This window comes from Lissotriton helveticus, chromosome 9, assembly GCF_964261635.1.
Source record: "Lissotriton helveticus chromosome 9, aLisHel1.1, whole genome shotgun sequence".
In the NCBI taxonomy this organism is placed as follows: Eukaryota; Metazoa; Chordata; class Amphibia; order Caudata; family Salamandridae; genus Lissotriton; species Lissotriton helveticus.
The window spans coordinates 74748355-74768980 of record NC_136070.1 but is presented as its reverse complement, the minus strand read 5'-3'; the positions used below and the strand labels follow the sequence as shown (position 1 = coordinate 74768980).

Genomic DNA, 20626 nt, shown 5'->3' with positions numbered 1-20626 from the left:
GGCTATACTCCATAAAGTCTCATTTAATGTTCTGCCTTTTCAGTAAAAAAACCAGAAGCAGTCTCTTTTTGAATTGATGCAAGAACACGAGTTCCTGCCTCCCTTCCCATAACACTACTCTTTTTTTTCTTAATCCTTTCTCTGTTTGCCTATTTTTTTTTGTATATATCTTTATGTTTGGGAGAAGTATCCGAAGCTGCCAGTGGGTGTTGTGCTGAGCTATATAACAATTAGTTTGAATGTCTCTTTTGTTAAGACATGTCAGTCCCTTACCAGGGCACATTTTTATTTCTAAAGATCTTAGCACATTTCTTCTTCCAGTGTCTGACTTGAATTTACAGGCTATCTAATCCTAGAAGCAGATCTTCTCTTAAAAGATAGAGCCCTCTTAATTTTTCAAGCGATACTGCTAATCATTTTTACAAATAGTTCTTTCTCTGGTCTTCCATTTGCCCTTCACTGTATGTTGTGGTGATTTTGCACTTGCGCGAAAAGATTACATTTTTTCCTTTTCCTTTCGAAATAATGGGTTGCAATGATTTGAGCAGCACTGACCATTTTAAAGTATTACATTCTTTTTTGCAGAAAGTTTATTTTCATCTGTGGTGTTTCGCTTTTTGTATAAATCAAGTAGCAATGGTCTTCGCAGGGCATAGTACTTTGTTGATGTATAAACCATTATCCATATTGTGTGGTTTATAATGGATTTCAATAAGTTTGACTCTGTTAAAATATGTATTGTGTAGGCAGTCTAAACTAAGCACTGGTGTACGGATACACACACACACATTCTGTTTCTTCTTTTAATATCTTGCTTAACATTGAAACTTGTGTTTCGACTTATAGATGTGTAAAGGCTCGAACGCTGGTGGAGGAAGCGGAAGTGGTGATGCCCCAGATCAGGATGTTCTGAACATGCTGGGCTCGGATAACCTGGTCCGCCTGAAGAGGTTGCAGGAACGGTTTGTGGCCCCGCAGAATATTGGGGGACCCTGCCCACCCCCGTCCTTTCCAGGATGCCAGGAGTTCTTTAGGGACTTTATACTCAGCGCAGGAAGGTGAGCAACTAATCGCAGCACGGCTTTCAGTTTTCTTAGACAGGCGAGCACAGTGTACTTGTAATTAGATTTATTTTTTTGTCATCAAACGGTATCCAAACCTGAGCCTTGACAAAAGAAGGCTGTGATGCTGCATTTAACTTTCAAATCTATGTTTAGCAGACATTGCCCATCGTCAGAGTAAGTCATTGCGTTAAACCACATAGAATTATGACTGCCTTTGGCCCTTTTACAGGCATCTATATGTAATATGGTTTTTTGGTAACTGCCACCAGTTACCAGTGCCACCATAACTAATGTGTTGTGCTGAGAGGTAGCTACATAGTAATCCTTTTTCAAAAATAAAATGGTGAGCATGCCACATTCACTCATACACTCTTCACGCTTCTTCTATTAAGAAGCATTTTTTATGGAAGACTCCACGTAGTCCTATTTGTGAAATGTAGGACAAGTATTTAAAACAAATGCAAAGGAAAATCTCCTGGTTTAGGGGATAAAGTCCTCTCCATGTAAAGGCACATTGAAGGCACCTCAGCTATGTATTGATAGCATGCTTTGCAGTGAAGGCTTAAAAAGCTTCCTACCCATGTAACTATAGCTTAGCATTTTGGCAAAAAACTGGGTAAATAGTAATTTTACAAATTCATCCGTTGTTGCCTCAGTCAAGTCAAGTCAAGTCAAATAACTTTATTCGGTTATTAGTAATAACAACCATAAAAGCATATTACACTACACATACATTGACTCGGATTTACAAGAACATTTTTAAAAACAACATAATCGAAAATGTTACACATATATTGACTCATACTTACAATTCTTTTTTTTTTTTTAAAAGATCAGAACAGAAAGGTTACAAGCAGAATATACTCTCGGGATATTAAAAATTTTATAAAAATATAACAGGGTTATTGTTGACTGAAAATATATCTATCTATCAGTAGCACTGTCACCCCTCCATACTTTTCCTGAATTTAAGAGCTAATTTTAAAAAGCTACATACAAATAAAGTGCAATCGCAACTTAACAGCTGAAGGTAGTAAAGTGCTGGTCTAATTTGTGTGAAATTCAGTTTTTTGAGACAGGGTTTTAAAAATAGCCTCCGTGGTATAATATAAAAGGGGCAAATAAAAAGAAAGTGTGCCAGGTCTTGCGGAGACTTTTCGTCGCAGCCGCAAGCCGGCAACACTTGACTGCGATGGATCCCCCTAGGCACAGCTAGGAGTAAGTGAAACAAATCCAGGCGGAACCTCGTCAGCAAGAAACGATCATAACTTGACATGGGACATGACAAGTACGGTTCCATGAGCAAAGATGTTTTTAATAGCACATGTTTCCGTACACTTCCTTTCTTTAATTCACCATCCTCCCTAGCTGAATACCTAGAGGAAATAAAAGCCTTCTTCACAGTAATAACATCCAATTTCATAATGGATTCTGGAGATAAAAAGAGTTCGGGACGCCCTAATTCATCAAAGCAAGTGCTTAAGTACTTTATCCATGGAACCTTAAGCCTATATTCCCACGTTAGCGCTTCCCTCAATATGAGCTGAGTAAGGGGTACATCACTGTTTAACCAGCAGTTTAACCAACACAGTAGTGGGTTTACTGCTATCTTGTCACTTAGATATGACATACCCAGCTCTTCGTGTACAGAGAAGTTGGCTGTTCCCCTAGGTACCCTCAGTATCTGTTTTAAAAAGTTATTTTCTACCACCTCCAGGGCTCCTAATGAGGCATATCCCCAAAACTCACTGCCATAACATGCGATGGCAACACTCTTGGCCTGGTAAAGTTGAAGCAATGCAGCCACTGGGCTATTTCCCATTTTTCTTGCAAAATCGAGTATTGCTGCATTTGCCCGGGTTACCTCTCCCTTTTTCTTCTGTACCGCGGGTCCCCAGTTCAGTTGTTGGTTGAACAGGACTCCGAGGTAAGAGAATGTTTTTGTTACTGGGATTGTTTCCCCGTTAACATTTAGGCAGTTTGGCTTTTTATTACCTTGGCCAACCTTCATTACGAAGGATTTGGAGTTATTTATGCTCAGGTCTCGAGACTTCATAAAAACAAAGAAGGAGTTTAACAGTGTTTGAAGGCCAATTGCAGTCCTGGATAAAAGGACTGCGTCATCCGCATAAAGCAGAACCGGCAATCCCTTCCGTCCAACATAAGGGTAATCTGCTCCTGTACTTAAAAGATGCTGTTCCAAATCGTTTATGTATAGGTTGAAGAGGAACGGGGCTAAAATGCACCCTTGCCTGACACCCCGGTGCACTCCAAAATCTCTTGTCACTTTTAGGTCTTGTGTGTACCGGACATTTGCTCTCGTGTCAGAATGCATATCTGCTAACAAATTAATTAAGTTCTGCTCTACACCCATTTTCGCCATGGCGTCCCAGAGCCTACCTCGGCTTACGCAATCGAAAGCCTCAGTCAATCAATCAGTAATCTTATAAAGTGCGACTATTCACCCGTAAAGGTTTTAGGTGCTAAGTGTGTGTGTGTGTGTGGGGGGGGGGGGTGGTGTTTATGCAGCTTAGTCGTATAGCCAGGTCTTGAGGTCCTTCCTGAATTGCCTTTACTTCTGTCCCATAGTTTCCAGTTCAACCAGCACCTCATGGATAGTCTGTGCCAAAAGATTCTGCATCTGGATGCAATTTCTTTGATCGAGCATGAGCCCTGTGACGGCGAGGCGGATACGGATGAACAGGTACGGAGAGCATGAAAATCTTTGTTAGTTTGTATATTGAGATGCCATTTTCTTCTGTTTGCTCTTTCATCTCAGATTTTATTTTTTTACTGATTATATGATTTGAATACTAAAGACAATTTGATCGTCCGATGATTCTTAAGTCATCCTATTCCAGGTCAATTGTTCCTATTACAAACGACTATAATCTAGACCTTAATTTAAGTCCAAATACCTCACTAAGGTCCTTAAAATCTAGCTCCCAAAATTCATCGGGTTGTTAAATGAAATCCCAAGAATGGGGTCTCCAGCCAGCGTAGAGTCCTCTGCTAACCTTAGTGTGCTATCTCCAAATCAGAATGGGGTAGGTTAGGGATGAGAGAAGCTAAAGATGGATTTGGGAAAATGCTTTTCTCATTTTAAATAGTGCGTGTTTTCCATTTTAAACTAGAAAGGCTTTATTTCTTTTGTAAAAAGTTGTTCTGTTGTCCTATTTTCTGTTACCTGGAGAGGAGGCTCATTTGATGCTGAGAGCTCTACTTGTGGAGGACGTGCTTCAAATCACATCCAGTTTTCAATGCTTGAAGAAGAAGTCATAGAGCCTGGCTGAGTAATTCCTAGTGAGCTATTTAGTGTTGTTTTCTGCGCTCCGGGTTTAACACCTTGGCTGCAGCCGGAATTCTGCGCCGGTGCTGGACATTCCGATCGCGGGCGTGGTCATGACGGCTCCAGGCCGCCATCAGCACACGCCCACCGTAACTGATGACGGCCAGGAGCCGTCATCAGCACCAAAGGGGTTAAATGAATTGCAGTTGATAAATAAGTCAAACTTCTTCTTTTGCCTACTAACCAGCGAGGCAAATGTTCTTGGACAGGAATTGGGTTTCGTGGGCTTTTTACCTGGAAGTCTTTTACCCGTTGGACATACTGTTCAGAAACCGGGTAGTCTGACCTGTACTTTTTTTCTTTTTTTTTAACATACTGAATCTTGCAAGCCTACCTTTTCTGTGACATAAGTCAGGAAACAGAGCTCTTTAATGTCATATAGTTGGGAATGGAAATAAGGCTCGCTGACACCCCAGTAGCTGTCGTTTCTGCCTAGATTGGGTACACGTGGTGTGTGCTTATAAGCTTATCCTATTCATTAGTAATATTTTCACTGCAACAAGAAGTGGTGTGGTATTTCTTTAAGGTGGAACTTGTGAAGAAACAGCTTCTGTAAATTCCTCTGCTGGGTACCAACAAGCAGTCTGATTTCTGCCTGTTTACCAGTGTACTGGCACTCATGAGGCTCTTGATCATAGCGAACTAGCTCCAATCTGGATTAATTTTGCATGACCCTGAAATGCTCTCCCTGGGAGTCTTTTCAAATCTTGTCAATTGTAGATCAGGGCAGAGTGGGTTTGCTTCTCATAGACTGATCAGCAGTCTCCCAGCTCTTTATTTTTGAAACAGGCCCAACTAAATTGTGCCCATTAAGCCCAATCAGTGGAATTGCATAGGATTAGATCCTCTACTATGAACCCCTACTTTCTCCTGTAATATTCTGTTTCTGCCTTGCTCTTCTGCTTCACCTGATCTTCTTTTTTGACCTAAGTCACCATTCACAAACTGATGCTGCTCTTTTTGTTTTGGTTAGCTTTGTATCGCACTCTGAATTCAGGTGCTGACCTCTCTTTCTAGGAGTGATCCATGGATAAAAAGAACCAGCTGCTGCCTGATACTCCATCTGACGTGACTTAGCCTCCCCTTTCACTCCTACACTTGCAGGTTTAATATCCTCCCTGGCCTTCAGGATGCAACTCAGTACTCTTTAATTCCAGCATTACCTTGAAATATAAGTGTCTTTACACAGCTATGATTCTTTGACTTCTCTAGTTACATTCCTTTCTACACAATCCACACTTTGCTTCTTTTCACCTTTCAGTTCGTGTTGTTGTAAAAACGGTTTCACTAATATAAAGCACTCTTGTTCTTTGTTCTCTGAAGGAACACCCCTCAATCCATTCTATATTGATACATGTAAGCTCTCATATACTCTTGGCCCAGCTCACACTATAGAAAACTTGAAACAAATAGCAAAAAGATCGTCTTTGTGTTTTTACTCATAACCGATATTACAGCAAAAAGAGCTGCAGGCATTCCCACCCAATGCTGAGCAGTACAATTGCTCTGAAAGACCATATCCTGAATTTAGGGGTCCATGGAGACAACTCTTTGATCCTTCAGATTCTTACTGTCTGCTGTGGAGTGGGACCTTCCTATACTTACTTTGGCTTGAAGGCCCAGTCTAGTGGGTACCTTCTCAAACTCCCGCTTCGGGTCCTGCAGAGGTCCTTTTACCTGAATCCTCCCCATGCTGATAAAGAGCAATTAGGGCTCAGCACGCTACACTTGGGTTAATGACTGGTTTGTAAAATGTGTCTGGGTCTTCAACTTCTCTTGAACGCTAGGGCTAAATTTACTGCACCAACCATATATTATCACCTGGGACAAAGTGCTGAAATCCGACCAAGGAACACTAAATGAATACCTATGGAAGGAGCTACAGCAACAAGCCGCCTCACCCACTGCCAAATACCTTAAAAGCAGCCTAGCCAATATTGGCCTAAACCAACTCTGGGATACTCCTACGAACAACTCAACGCTCAAAGAATTGGTTTGGAAGGCGGTCAAATACCTCTCATGGGTCGAGGACAAGGCATCCCTCTCGAAAAGGACACATGGGTGGATGACCCTGAACATGTACTCTGCGCCAGCAGCTCAGAATTATCCTGATTTGGGTTACGCCAAAACGACTAAAATTAAGTTCTTGAAGTAAAGACGTGGCCTGCTACCCTGCATTCAGCATCTTCCTCACTGGCTAAAGGAGAAGGTGGGCTCTTTTTGCCCCTTATGTGGCTCAGCGCCAGGAGATCTGCTGCACCTGTTATATACCTGTAAAGAACTGTTGGACGAACGAAAGCAACTGCTAAAATGCCAATTTAATCAGCTAGGGATACGTTTCAGAAGACTTGTAGCGCTGGCCTGCTTTGCACGTAACTCCTTCCGTGCTCATGACGGCTCCTGGCCGTCATGAGTTACGGTAGGCGTGTGCTCATGAGGGCCGGGAGCTGTCCGAACATTGCAGCTCCGCCCACGTGGTGTTATTTCCCCGCCTGTGCGGGAGAATTAATCAGTGGGCGGAGTTTGGAGGCTCCCGGCCATCATGAGCACACGCCCACTGTGATTTATGATGGCCGGGAGCCGAGTACTGGAGCACCACGCCCAATCCCGCCTCGCCACACACTGCGGCGGAATTTGCCCTGCGGCGCAGGGGTTAATGACCCACAGTTGAACTGCTGCCTGGTAAAGTTCATGAGGTTGGCGGAAAAGAAAATGACAACAACATAGCCATTACCCATTACAGGACAGCATCCAAGGCAAACTGCAATTTTATTATTTTCACTTGTTCTCATTGGGCGTGTCACTAAGTTATTTTATTAAAAAACTTCTCAAGCACTTTATACACTTAGAAGCACTTTCATTCATCTCCAGCATAAGAAGCAACTGGAAGTAGTGGACTTTAGCTAAATAACTCAACCACAAACAGCATGAGCTGTACCCAAAAAACTGGTTGGCCAGTAGAATGTTTATTAAGTTATAGTATTGGTTTAAAAAAGATGTAAATGATAAAATATATTTTTAACATTGTATGCAGACTTGTTTTAATCTTGATGGTTTTTTATATCTTTTTAATATTGTATACAGAATTGGTTTAACTTGATGGTTTTGTATTGCAATGGTTTTGATTAACTATGCAAATAAACGTACTTACTTACTTACTGCACCAACCACTATAACTGTTGGCAAGCCTCTCTGTCTGCCTAACCATTAAAGTAGTACCTGTCTGTCGTCCTCGATCTGTGAGATGGTGCCGCCTAAGCCCTCAACTACATACTCTCACTTCAGGAAAAGTAGCTTGTGTCTTAGGACCTGTCCTAGCGCTTGCTTCCAGCTGGTAGCAAACTATAGCATGTTCTGCTGTCTACTTTAAAAAAAGGTGTCTGATTTAATTTCACATCATCTTCATTGTTTAGCACCTTAATGGGGTTAGCTCTATCAATACACACTTTATAAATTCACTTACTCTCTTTGAAAGTGGAAAGAAAGCAGTGAAATAAACAAGCCATATTTCATATGTTGCAGCAAACAAGAAAAGGTAATCTTTCCATGCATGTGCTGCCGCAGTGTTCATTAATTTCTGTGCAGCAGTGGCGACCCCACAAAACCCAGCTGTTCTCCAAGTCTACAACAAATCCAGTTGTTCAAACCATGTGAGCAAGGAAGGCTCACTAAATGAAACCTATTTTTGAGACCCCAGTACAGAGCCGAAAGATCAGCTTGAAATTCAGTGTCTGTCAGTATAGCAGTACAGCAGAATGTGGTTTGGGCTGCTTGGGGAGCATGAATACAGTTATAGAATTGGCTTGCCAATGTTGAATTGGATGTTCCTAAAGCCAAGGTGCTTCTGATGTGGCCTGAAGCATTTAAAGAGCCTTTTATCAAGTCCCAGGATCTGAGAATATCATGAGTTTGTGGGTCCTAAACTGGTTCACTGTACTTAGTTTTTTCTGAATAAATATGCATCAGATGTGTATAATTAATTTTGCATGATGTTTTTTTTCCCAGTATTGTTTTGTGTTTTACCTATTGACGTTGCCTCTTTACGGTGGAAACATATTGTAGACCGCCTTTCTTTGCTATGAGCCTTTCTATTTTGCCCCTCTTCATGACCTCCCCTTTCTATCCTCCTTGATTTTTGTTCTCTAAGTTTGGTGATTTTTTTTCTATCTCGCTCTGCCTTTGTATTTTTTCATTTATTTTGATATCTAGATTTTACTGTACCCTTTCTCATGTTGGGTGGGGAAAGCTATTCATCACCCACTCCCTTTCACCATGCATTCTCACCTGTATGTTTGAGCATGCACGTGTACATCCACAAGAACAACTGCACACACACTCACTACATTAACAATTGTTTGAAAGTTAGTCTTTAGTTTAATTGTTGCTTTTTATTTCAACCTAGCCAACTTTGCACATTGAGCTCCTACCCGTGGGAAATTCTTCAACAGCAACCTATGTACTTTAATTTTTGCTTCTTTTTCGTTGTAGGATGAGAAACAACATTTTACCTCTGTCCTTATGACACTTCGGCTCCTGGCAAAGTTCCTAGGATTTGTCACTTTCCTTCCCTATCGCACAACAGAACCCCTGACAAAGGGAGACCTGCAAGAGTCCGCGGTGGCCTTACGAAACCAGGTGTGTAATAGAGAGATTAAGTACCTGATCTGAGGGCTTGACCAAATTATGTTTTCATTAAGTTTTCTATTTATTTATTTTTAAAATGTTGTTAATTGATTCTGAAGACAGGAGCAAGCTATTACAGATTGTAAAACTGCATTAATGAGACCTGTTTGTTTGGACATTCTTTGTAGTTCTCACTCCAGGTGTCCTAAGCATGGCTTGCCATGCCTAGTTGATTCCTTCTGATCTGCTCTTTATCCGACCAAGTGGATTAATACATTTGAGCACTGGTATTCAATGGAAGAGACTTTACTCCTCCTGTGAGGGTGATTGCCTCCGAACCCCACTACCCATAGTCCGGAGAGACTATTCATGCTGTAGGATAGTGGATTATGTGGTGTGGTTGTGAGACCTCACCATGAAATAATGTCCATCTTCTTTAGGTCCAGTGAGGTTTCTTTAATAGAACCCTTAGCTCAGTCCTGGGCAGGTGTGGCACAGAGCAGTCCGGCTTAATCAAAGGAACAATTGCAAAGCATTTAGAAATACCAAAAAAACAGGTCAGTAACAAACACAACATAGTAAAAATCCAACCCCAATTTACAATAATGAGTGTATTTGTATCTTTAAATGGACACCAGAACAAGAACAAAATCTATTGAGAGGAACCAGAGATATGATTTTTCAAATGTGACTAGGAATGTGTCCTCATGTTCGGTGCTCTGTAAAGCGTTCTGGTACCTGATACCTTCAGGTCAAGTTTACACTATATAAAACTCCTTAAAATAAAAATATTTCAAAAAGGAATATACGTAAATTTTAGTCTTTTAGACACAATAAATTGTTGCCAGTGGTTGGTAGACAATAGGCTAAAATGCCTGTTACAGTTCTTTTGTACTAATCGCAATGGTTTTGTGCCTGTCAGAGTGACCAGCCAGGTAGCAGCTTACTGATTGTAGTCAGCAGTCTTGGTGTCCTCAGTGCACTTTTCTCCTTTAAACATGGTCCAGCAAGAAGTAGTCCTGATGCCAGAGAAAAAGGATGCTGAGGATGCTAGGGAGATGTGGTGAGTTTTCCAGAGGGCACCTTGGAGGCCACGAATGTCAGTGGTTGTCAGACTCAGGACTCAATGTCCACCTTGCTGCAGGAGAGTCCAGTGCCTGTCCAGTTGCCACTGGTCAACTGGCCTCCTGGTTACAGCTGGTTCAGTGTATTCTTACAGGTAAGCAACTGTAGGAACGTGCCCCTTTTTGCATGGTTGCTCCCCACTTTTTGCCTATTGTTAATGCTCATTGACACAGTGTGCTATGGGTTCCTGTCAACCAGGCACCCTATGCTCTTTCCCTAAACTGTAGTGTTGCAAAACCCAATTGGTAATTCTCTGGCCACATGCAATACCCTTGTAAAAGGTACCATAGGTACCAAGGGCACTGTGACCAGGGAAGGCCTCTAAGGGCAGCAGCACTCATTGTGCCACCCTTAGAGGCCTGAAACTTTATACACACACACACACACACACACACACACTGCCATTGCAGGCTGCGTGTTTTGGTGAAGAGTCAACATGGCACACAGGCCTGTGTGCCATGCCTACAACCCACTGCCCTGGCATAGTTCAGCCACCCCTCTGGTTGGGTGCACTATACCAGTTGTGAGGGTACAGGTGCATGACTTTGCTACCTGTTGAAAGCCAAGTCCTTGTGTAACTAGAATAATAGTGGTAAAGTGCACTAATCACTGTGTGTAGTGCTCAGTAACCATTTATATTCCCATGATCTAAGGAAAAGTCTTTACATTCTTTGCTCCCCACCCCTTCAAACGTTAACACTCTTGATAGATCTGTGTGCAACTCACTATATCAAGAATATGTTATACATGATAGAGCTACCAAATTCTATGCAGCTCAATGAAAAGGCACCATAGTTATTAGCAGACCAGTGAATATTTGACCTCTACCTTGCACTTGAGCTTAACTTGCAAACCGCCTGTGAAATTACATTCAAATTCATTAAATAGTGACAAAGTTATTAGCAAATGAGCACTTTTTTGACCCCTTCTTTAAGCCTAAGATTGTTGTACTGGGTGTAACTTTCTAACAGTTTGTCAGATTTCATGCAGATTAATTAAACTGCGCCATATTAGCCCTTGGAAGCTTATTTGCCCCCTCTTAATTTAGATGTAGCCCCCTTTTATAGATGTGAATAAGACTTGGCATATAAACAGAAAACTAAACATTCTACATGACTGCCATATATCCAATTGCTGAAGTGGGCTATCACATAGCCCCTTCCCCATGCAGTCATGGATGGCAGGAGAATGTAAATGACACTCACACAGGCCAATTGCAGAAAAGGGTTTGAGAGAGAGAGAGAGAGAATTTTTTTAAAAAAATTTATGACTACAACATGCTGGCAGGCAACTAACCCTGCTTGGCCTCTGAAGAGACTCTAACTAAAATGATCACACTTCACATTTTCTACTCCCAGGTTTTGTCAAGACCAACCCCTTGCTTGCCATAGTAATCAGTAAGATTCCATGTATTGTATTGTATTGTACTCTAATTGCATTTATATAGCGCTTACTTCTCCTGACGAGGCGTCAGAGTGCGTTTTCGGCAAGTAGGGCGCTACTCCGGAACCCATAATGGATTGGAAATCACTACTATAGGTTATGGGATATTATTGCCTTTACCCCACATGCTTTTCACTGTAAGTCAAGCGTGGCTACTGGCTTAGTCATAATGTTTCATAATAAATCAATCCCATCACGTTTTGCATGCTTGGGCCAACCCTAGCTATGCAGGGCTCTTTTGTTCATAGCAGAGTTTGGCTGTAGGGCCTGACCTTTGTTCAAGCCCTGAACCTACCTATGCGGGCAGCAATCCTCTGGTAAGAACGACCTTAGGCACTGCACAGCCAGTTTTCAATATAGAGCCCTTACTCTGTACTTCAGTTTTGCTTACAGTAATGCTTTACATCAGTACTCACTTTTTTTGGCCTATATGAAACTGGAATTTGCAGAAATTCACGAGCTTGAAAAAATGATACCCGTTTCAGATGAGAAAACGCAAATCTTTACGACTATACAAGATTCCGGTTTAATAATTGCGACCTCATTTTGTAGTTCATTTTTCCACTGCTCATGGTACCCGTCTACTCACCTTTGTGACAGAATCTATTAAGTCTCACTTTCTGTGTGATTTTTCTTTTCCCACAACGTAAAACTTGCAAGTTTTAGCAAATTCTGAAATTTCATGATAGCCGAAAAAAATTATTGAAGCCAAGTCACGTTTGTTAAAAATTTGAACTGGCGAGGTTCCTGTTTGCAAATTAAAATGGCTGAGATATCTCTAAATTTTGATTCTTCAATTGCCAGCTGACATATTTGTGAAACACTGATCTCTCAAAAGCTACTGATGTACCTGCACCAAAAACATACCCTCTGAGTGAAGTTCTTCTTTTATTCCAACTTTGGTGTAAGTCTGTTCACCATTCTTTGCTGTAGCTGAAAGCAAAATTTCCAGTAGGGGCTTGACTGAGAGATGCATGTTTTGGACCCTCTCGACCCTTTAACTGCTTTCTCCTGCTCAGATCTGTCTGGGGAATGGCATACTAAACCTTAGCTGGATTTACTAGTGATGTGCAGAGTTTTGTGCAGATTAGTGAAACCTCTCCAAAGTGATTAGCATTCACAAAACGCATTGTGCATGGAAAGTGCCGCTGTACCATATGTATACGCACAAACTTGAGAGAAAACGTATGGATAACTCATTTTGAAGATTAATGGTACCTTAAAATGTAAACCTGCAAAAGCAAATTTAGGAGAAAAGGCATTTCAGGAATCCCTTTCTAAGAAATAGTAACTTTTTCTCATCTTGAAAATTTCTGTTAAATAGTTTAGGTGAAATAGTTCTCACTGACTGTATTAAAGTTGTTTATGAAATCACATACACCTGCGATTGTCACTTTTGAAATCAGAACAGTTTGATGGTTAGTGACAAAAGGAGACGTGGAAACTTTTTTCATCAAAACAAGTTATGTTTCTGTAGTTGGAGGCGAGTATGATCACCCAATGAATGTTGTGGTTGTCTTTGCAGACCCTGCCTGGACTGGATGTGCTGGGCCTACTGAGGCGCTGCATACAGACTCGAAGGATGATTCTCACCGTGCCTTGGACCGTAGAGTTCCTCTCACTTGTGGACCACGTGGCCCCGTTTCTGGACTATTACAGCAGAGTGTTTACGCTCCTGCTGCACCTGTACCGGTGAGCGCCAAGGAAGAAGACCTCTCTGCGTGAGGCGTCGTGCCTAGATAGATAGGATCTGGTCAGCTGACTGCTAGGTGGACGATGGGATGAGAACTGAGAATCTGTGTGGGTTTAGCACCATGAGAACCATTTTGGGATTGCAAATAAATACACAAAAGAAGAACCCTGGGGGACACTGTTATTTATAGCTAGAAAAACTATCTGCCATTACTCAAGCTTTGCTTTAGCTTTTTTCTTGGTTTGTGTCAGGCTGTCTTATATTCACTGTTTGCCGCTCCATCATTACGGCAAGGCTGTTCCATGCAATTACTATTCTTAATATATTGTGCTTATTGTTTATGTTTCTATGATGTAAAGTTTTCTTATGTTACTTCTGATCTGACCTTTAGCACTAGTAATCATTAACTTCTGAAACACTTTTAGCCTTTTATACTTTTTATTTCTTGTAGGTGTGCGATTCCTAATTGTGCCTCCTCCTTTTCTGCTCACATTTAAGTTATTGAGTCTCTCCTTGTAGGATATAAAACCATTTTGTATCCTGTCCCGGAACCTTCTCCCAGACGTCTTTAGCCTTACCTTAGTCAGTAGCTCTTTGGAGCACTCTATACCAGGTTTCTCCAAAGTCGGTTCTGGCAGGCCGGATCAATGCCAGATTTTTAAGATAACTACATTTATCTAAATGCAGATATGCTAAAAATCTGGCATGGATCCAGCCCTCCAGGGCCGACTTTGGAGAACCCTGTTCTATACTATCTGAAGCTCTGCAAGCCTGGCTCCCTGAGCTAAAACTTTGCTACTACATCTCCCTGATCAGAAATTCTGCAAGCACTGCTGATTGATCTATTAGCATTGCTGAAGTTCCTTGCTTCGATCTCTCTGTAATGCATTGTTGTATTCTCTACTCTGCTGCCTGCTGTGAAGCTCTGCAAGCATCACTGCCTGATCTAAAGCTTTGCTAGCAAATTCTGCCAGCGTCGCAGCCCGATTTGATGCTCTGCTAGCTTTGGTGTCTGATCTCGCACTCTATTTGCAGTGCTGCCTGACCTGAAGATCTGTTAATGATTTTGCCTGATCTAACGCTTTGAGCACTTTGCTACCTTTGCGAAGATCTGTTGACATTGGTGCCTCCTCTGAAATTCTGGTAGTATTGCTATCTTACCTAAGTTCTGGTAGTACTGCTGTCTCATGTGAAGCTCTGGTAACATTGCTACCTCGTCTGATGCTGCAGTTACATTGCTGCCTGACCTGAATGTCTGGTACCACTGCTGCTGCCCTGAAGCTGTGCTAGCTTTGCTGCCTCATCTTAAAAGGGCCTGCTGAGGGAACACATCTTTCCATTTGCATAAATTGCTAAGTAAAAAGGAAGTGTGGATTATGGTTAATAAAAAGTCATAGAATTTAAATTTAATTAACCCTCAAAAGTCCTTCAGTCCTTAAAAACTGTTAGGCCCAATTTTCCAAAGAAGCGAGTAAAATCCTACCACTTCAGTCTTATCGCAGGTCCTGAGACAAACCATGCCATCCTTGAGTATTACTTAGCGGGTGCCAATAATGTTTTGCATAAATGTTGCTTGTTATCTTCAGTTTCATGCTACTCCTCTGTATTTCTCATTCGACCCTAAATTCTTCCTTTGCCTTTCCATCTTTCCGCAGATGCATGGTTCTCTCGGAGGAGAAAGAGATGGGCTTCCTGAATAAGCTGCTCATACTGGCGGTGCTTGGGTGGCTCTTTCAGGTACTCTGTGTAGACTCTCCCATCTGTCCTTTCAAACGCTTTCTCCGCTTGCGGGTTGCAGGCGTTTAAATCGGCGACCCCCCTTTGTTGTAGGCTCATGAACCCCCTATCTTTTGAGTAACTGAAAAAGACATTCACCATTCAAGAAGCCTATCTCACAGTCAGAAACATTGACTGCATTATTCCCAGCTTTCCCAAGAATAACAATGAGTTTCAATCTACACAATGTTTGGACACAGGGTGTTACCCAAGAGTATTTTTTCCATGAAAATGTGCCACATTAAAAGGTTTACAAAACTCGATCATAAAGGACTCTTAAACGTCTTGGGGAGTGAATAGACGAGGGGTGTCCTACACTGGTCCTCGAGGGCCGGAACCATGCCTGATTAAGTAGATGTTTTCCTTTTAGATTCATTGTAAATTTATAAGCTGTGACTGCCCCGACAATCTGCCAAGACTCCAAGCCTTTTAAACTACTGCTGTATTCCCTCTGGTCTAGATAATGCAAACTTGTTCAGCAGACTACCCAATAAAGGTGCCTTAGACAAAACATGTGCCCTAGTTTTGAGGATGAACTAATCTACCCATCCAACTATGGAGGCTGAAGAGTTGACAGGGTCCTATCCTTTTGGGATGTCTGATTGAGCTTCTGTATGCGGTGTAAGATTGTTTCCCACAGTTTGAGGATGAAGATGTCTACTATTAAGTTTCTTTACAAACAGAACATGCTGTAACCAGCGGCTTCTGCTTCACTGGGACAATTGGCACATGCAAGGAAGGATACTCCTCCTTTCCAACATGGCACACCAAGTAACAGGTTCCAATAAATAATTTACTTCAAGTTGCCGTGGTATGCCTAGATGTGGGACCCTTGCTCACTTTGCCACTGGATTCAAGCTACTGGCTGATGACGGCTGATTAGCCAGAAACCGGTCCCAAGATGCTTGTTTCTAGTCCAGGGAAGACATGGCTTGGCAGTTCGGGCTGGACTGTTCCCATGAGGCACAGGGTCAGACTGATTTGCAGATGGCCATGTCTGAACTGGGGTGGCAGAGTGAACTAAAGAATGATGATGGATTAAACCCAGATCAGTTGACTGGGGGTGAGTGCTTGCAACGTTTTCAACACTCCGTCCATCATACCCTTTGGTTTTGCTTTGTTCGCCCTAAGTTGGCAGGGTATGCCCAGACGTGGGTCCCTTGCTCACTTTGCCACTGGATTCAAGCTAGCCTTGCTGATGACGGCTGATTAGCCAGAAACCGGTCCCAAGACGCTTGTTTCCAGTCCAGGGAAGACATGGCTTGCTAGTTTGGGCTGGACTAAAGTGAGCTAAAGAATGATGATGGATTAAACCCAGATCAGTTGATTGGGGCATTCACACTTCCAATCAATCCTCTTGTTATCAGTTCATCGTTTTAGTATTCTGCGACATTGTGCGTAGACTTACGGCAGGTAAAGAGCCCAAAGTATTAACCCTTGGTTCTACATGTCCGAAGGCAGTCTAACAGAACTTATCCCTACAGCAGAAAAAAGCTATAAACAAAACCCTTACCAAGGTACAATTTAAAAGCTTTTGGGTGTAATCATAATTGGGGGGTGGTGGGGTGAGGTGGATGGGATTGGAGTCGGGAGGAAAATACAATTGAACGCATGTTGAGATCATGTGTGATGTTCTTCGATCACTACCATTCTTCTTTATGAATGTAGTACAGTTATTAGGCTTTTCCATAAAATGTGTATGTAGTTTGAATATCCAAAGATGATCAAAACATATTAATACGTGTTCGCTCATTTACGATCTAGCCATCAGCATAAAAAGCATATATATATATATATCATACTGATCAATCTAAGCACTCAAACCACTTAAATACCTTTGTACCAAAATATAGGGCACTGGTTGTGCAGTTTCTGGCTGGCGTCACTTGCATAGTGATCCATCCAGCTATTCTTCGATAGCTTGGTTACACGTGTGGTGCTCTGGTATATCTATGGCTTATTCCTTCCCGTTGGTTTAGAGATGGGCCACAGGGCCTAAACAATCAGGGAATATAGTCCCCCATCCACTTCAGCCTTCTGCAAACCCTAGCATCCAGTACAAAGCTAAGTTACCATATAGGTTTTAGGATCATCATAGTGTGGGTGTTTTCTTGCCTCTGACTGACCCCCTCAGACTCCCAACCACTTGTCCAATCCCCTGGACCCCGCTCTTTCCCTCCGATGCCCCCGCTGCAACGCCTTTTCAATGGTTAATTATCCTCATGATAGACACACCCCTACCGTTTATCTACCTATTCACACACCCGTAGTTGTGCTTCTTAACCCCTATACAATCCAAGACTCTCAGTGCTTTATTTGCCAGTCCCGGTCTGTCCTACAGTTAGTATATAAAAGCTTGTGTGGTTATCATGGCACAGCACTTTTATGTGGTTTAGTAGGTGTCTAAGGCAAACCTAAAATCATTTTCAGCTGTTTTAGAACAACACAGCTGAAAAATCAAAAAGCACTTGCACAGTATTTTCCTTTCTTTCTTAATAGTGGGGCTGATTCTTACAATGTTCATCATTGAGTAACTTGGGCACCGGGTGATTTTTTTACCCAATACCATTCAGTGTTCACATTTTAAATCAAAATCTAAACCCTAGTCACAGAAGCAAGCCTACATAAGGTTCTCTGATTTGCAACAATTTGGAAATAAGTAATTTTGGTTTTGGTTTCGTTAAGAGACTACTGATCAATGGAAACCTTTGTTTCAGGTCCCAACTGTGCCAGAGGAGATGTTTTTTACAAGTGAAGCCAAGCAGGATGATTTCCCAGTGGACATAGTGGCAACAGCTCAGGGACTGGTGAGTGAAAATGTTAAGACCAACCATCGGCTGTGGGCTTCTGTTGAGCAAAGGGTGTGCCTCGTTTCAGTGTTTGCAAGATTATACATTGATTCACAGGACTGAAGGCGCATCACCACATTTGTTTCCTTGTCCACTGTTGAATCAATACACAACACCTCTTTGCCTTCTTCACTGGTACAGTCTGTTTTGATTTCATGAATGCCTTTGAGTAATCAGATTGTAGTGCTTTAGGTGTTTTAGGGGCTATGGTACACTATCTACTAATCTTCAGCTTCCTCCAGCTCTCGCATCCTTTTGACGATCTTTTAGCTTGGATTCCGATTACATCGAATGGTTGTAACCAGTGAAGAAGAGAACATTTGCTTTGAGATGCCAGGACCCTGCCTGCATCATAATCCTCTTCATTGTTTCTATGGCATTGGACATTGGGTCTACATCCCCTTGTTGACTAACTTCAGAAGCTTTGCAGTGTAGGTAGAACAACCTTGATAGGATTTGACTTTTCTCTCCTATTGCACACACCATGTGCTCGTTCCTTTTGGAATCTTTCTACATCTCTGTGATTCTTCAAGGGTTGGGTTGGGTCATCTGTTCTCCATGCCTTTGTGGCTCCCTTTATCCCAGTTCTTGCAGTTACCCTCTATTGCATCAGGTTATGTAATGGTATGTTCAGAGGCATTCTTTATAAAGTGAACAAGTACAAGATTAGCCTTTTTAAAATAATCTACTTACAGCCAGTATTGAACCCAAGGAGATGCAGTGTCAGAGAAATACAACAGCCTGACCCCCTCAAGGTTTCAAAGCTCCCTCATAGCATATCAGTTAATTTACCATAAGACGCCCTTCTTCAGTTTGTACTCATCCCCTTGGAAGAGGAAAAGAAGGCATGTAAAACAGACATTCTAGAGTTTATATATACTAAACAAACGAATGGTGCCCAGGGTTTGGGGATGGGAATTTTACTAGCATGAGTATTAATTAATAGAACCTGAAAATGTTAGGATCTGGAGTTAATTGTGAATATTTCAAAACAAAGAGAAGAAAAACAAAACCATAATAGAAAGTGAATCTTTCAAGGGCTTCTTTCCCATTTCAGTAGCACTTGGATATTAGACCACGAAAGAACTTTCTGGGAATTAGGATTTCTTTTATTAGTAATTGCACTGTCTGATGGATACTTGTAAAAGCAGGTTCTTCGCCTGGTGAATAACCCCAGGCGCCAGACTGCAGGCTGCATGACAAGGTGTTCTAAAAAGTGAAAACACAACACGACATGACAGAGAGCTGTGTGCCATGTCCCCTAACACTGCGTGTAATATTTGTAAGTCACCCCTACAGCAAGCCTTACAGCCCTAAGACAGGGTGCATTATACAACTTGTGAGGACATATCTGTATGAGCAGAAATGCCACTTTGCTGGCCAGTTCAAGTGAACAGGGAAGTCATCTTACTGTATGTACTGGGCACTGGTCGAAACAGGTTTCCCAGCTACATAATGGTTTCACTGAAACCTATGGTATTTGGTATCAAGCATCTTGTAATAATATACCCACACTGATTCCAGTGGTGAATTTATTAATACATGCACCCAGAGGGTGCCTTAGAGGTATCCCCTGAAAACCTACCAGCCTCTGGTGTGTTGACTGACTTGTCCTGACCAGCCTGCCACCACAGACTTTGTTTTTGACCCCCTGGAGTTGAGAGCCTACATGCGCTGAGGTCATAAACAGAGCCTGCTCTGGCAGGAGGTGTTGTCACCTCCTCCAAGTAGGATGTCTGGTGATCTGCATATCAAGGCAGGAGGCTTCATAGTTAACTGCCACCTTTGATATGCGACACAAGGCTTCTCCAGACCAGGGAAATGCTACCCCCTGCCTTGGGTCCATCTGGCGTCAAGACAGGTGGGAAAATTAACTAGGCAATAGACGTGTTGCCTTGCCAGGCTGGACACACCTCTGGGGTGACCAGCTCAACGTGAACATTAAGTTAGGAATTCCACCATCTTGTGTGTGGTGGAATTCGGAATTCTGGGACAGGGTGAGGCCCACTCACCAAAGAAAGTGGTCGTCTAGGGGGTTTCGTGACACCAGGAGTAAGTAGCCCATTGGCTACTACCCCTTACTCCCATTATCACCCCTAAATTGAGTATTTAGGGGACTCCCTGATACCAGGACTTCAGATTTCAAAAGACACCAAAGGAGTGGACCAATAATATTGCTGACCCGATGTAATGAGAGCTGAGTTCCATTACTGAACGCACTTGCGTATTTTGTCATCTGTTCTCAATTTGTGCTTGTATGCACGCTATTGCTTATCTTTTGAACTACTTACAGTTAGTGCATTCGCTCACTGTTATTGTATTTCTTGTATACAATTGAATGTGCATTCTCGTGCTTGCTAATTATTGTTGAAGTCCGAATGCCGGTAACTGACATTGGCAACTTGGACTTCAAGGAGGATAGATGCACTCCAGTGGTGTTCTGCAAAAAGCTTAAAATAAAGCTTCTTCAATTTACCTTCGAGTCTTCCTGCCATTCATTATTTGAGTACTTTTCACCCGAGAACTGAGGAACACGATTTACTTAGCGCCAACCATGCCAGCCTGCCTGCTGTGCCCCACCCTCGTGGAGCAACCGACTTGTCCAGCCACTGTGCCGAATCCAAGAAACTCGGAGGGCTGCCAGTGTTTCGCCAATTGCCAAAGAAACTCCCTTGGAGTAGAGGAGCTACTCCCCTGCAGCCAC

General features: G+C 42.3%; 1 protein-coding gene across 1 annotated transcript in view; it reads left to right on the top strand.

Moving 5' to 3' along the window:
• Positions 1-20626, top strand: part of CDAN1 (codanin 1) — a 205490-nt gene that overhangs the window by 128077 nt on the left and 56787 nt on the right. The window contains exons 11-16 of the mRNA XM_078659513.1: positions 847-1058; positions 3654-3768; positions 8902-9048; positions 13130-13296; positions 14953-15034; positions 17791-17880. Coding sequence (XP_078515639.1) covers positions 847-1058; positions 3654-3768; positions 8902-9048; positions 13130-13296; positions 14953-15034; positions 17791-17880 — 813 coding nt within the window. The remainder of the gene's footprint in view (positions 1-846; positions 1059-3653; positions 3769-8901; positions 9049-13129; positions 13297-14952; positions 15035-17790; positions 17881-20626) is intronic.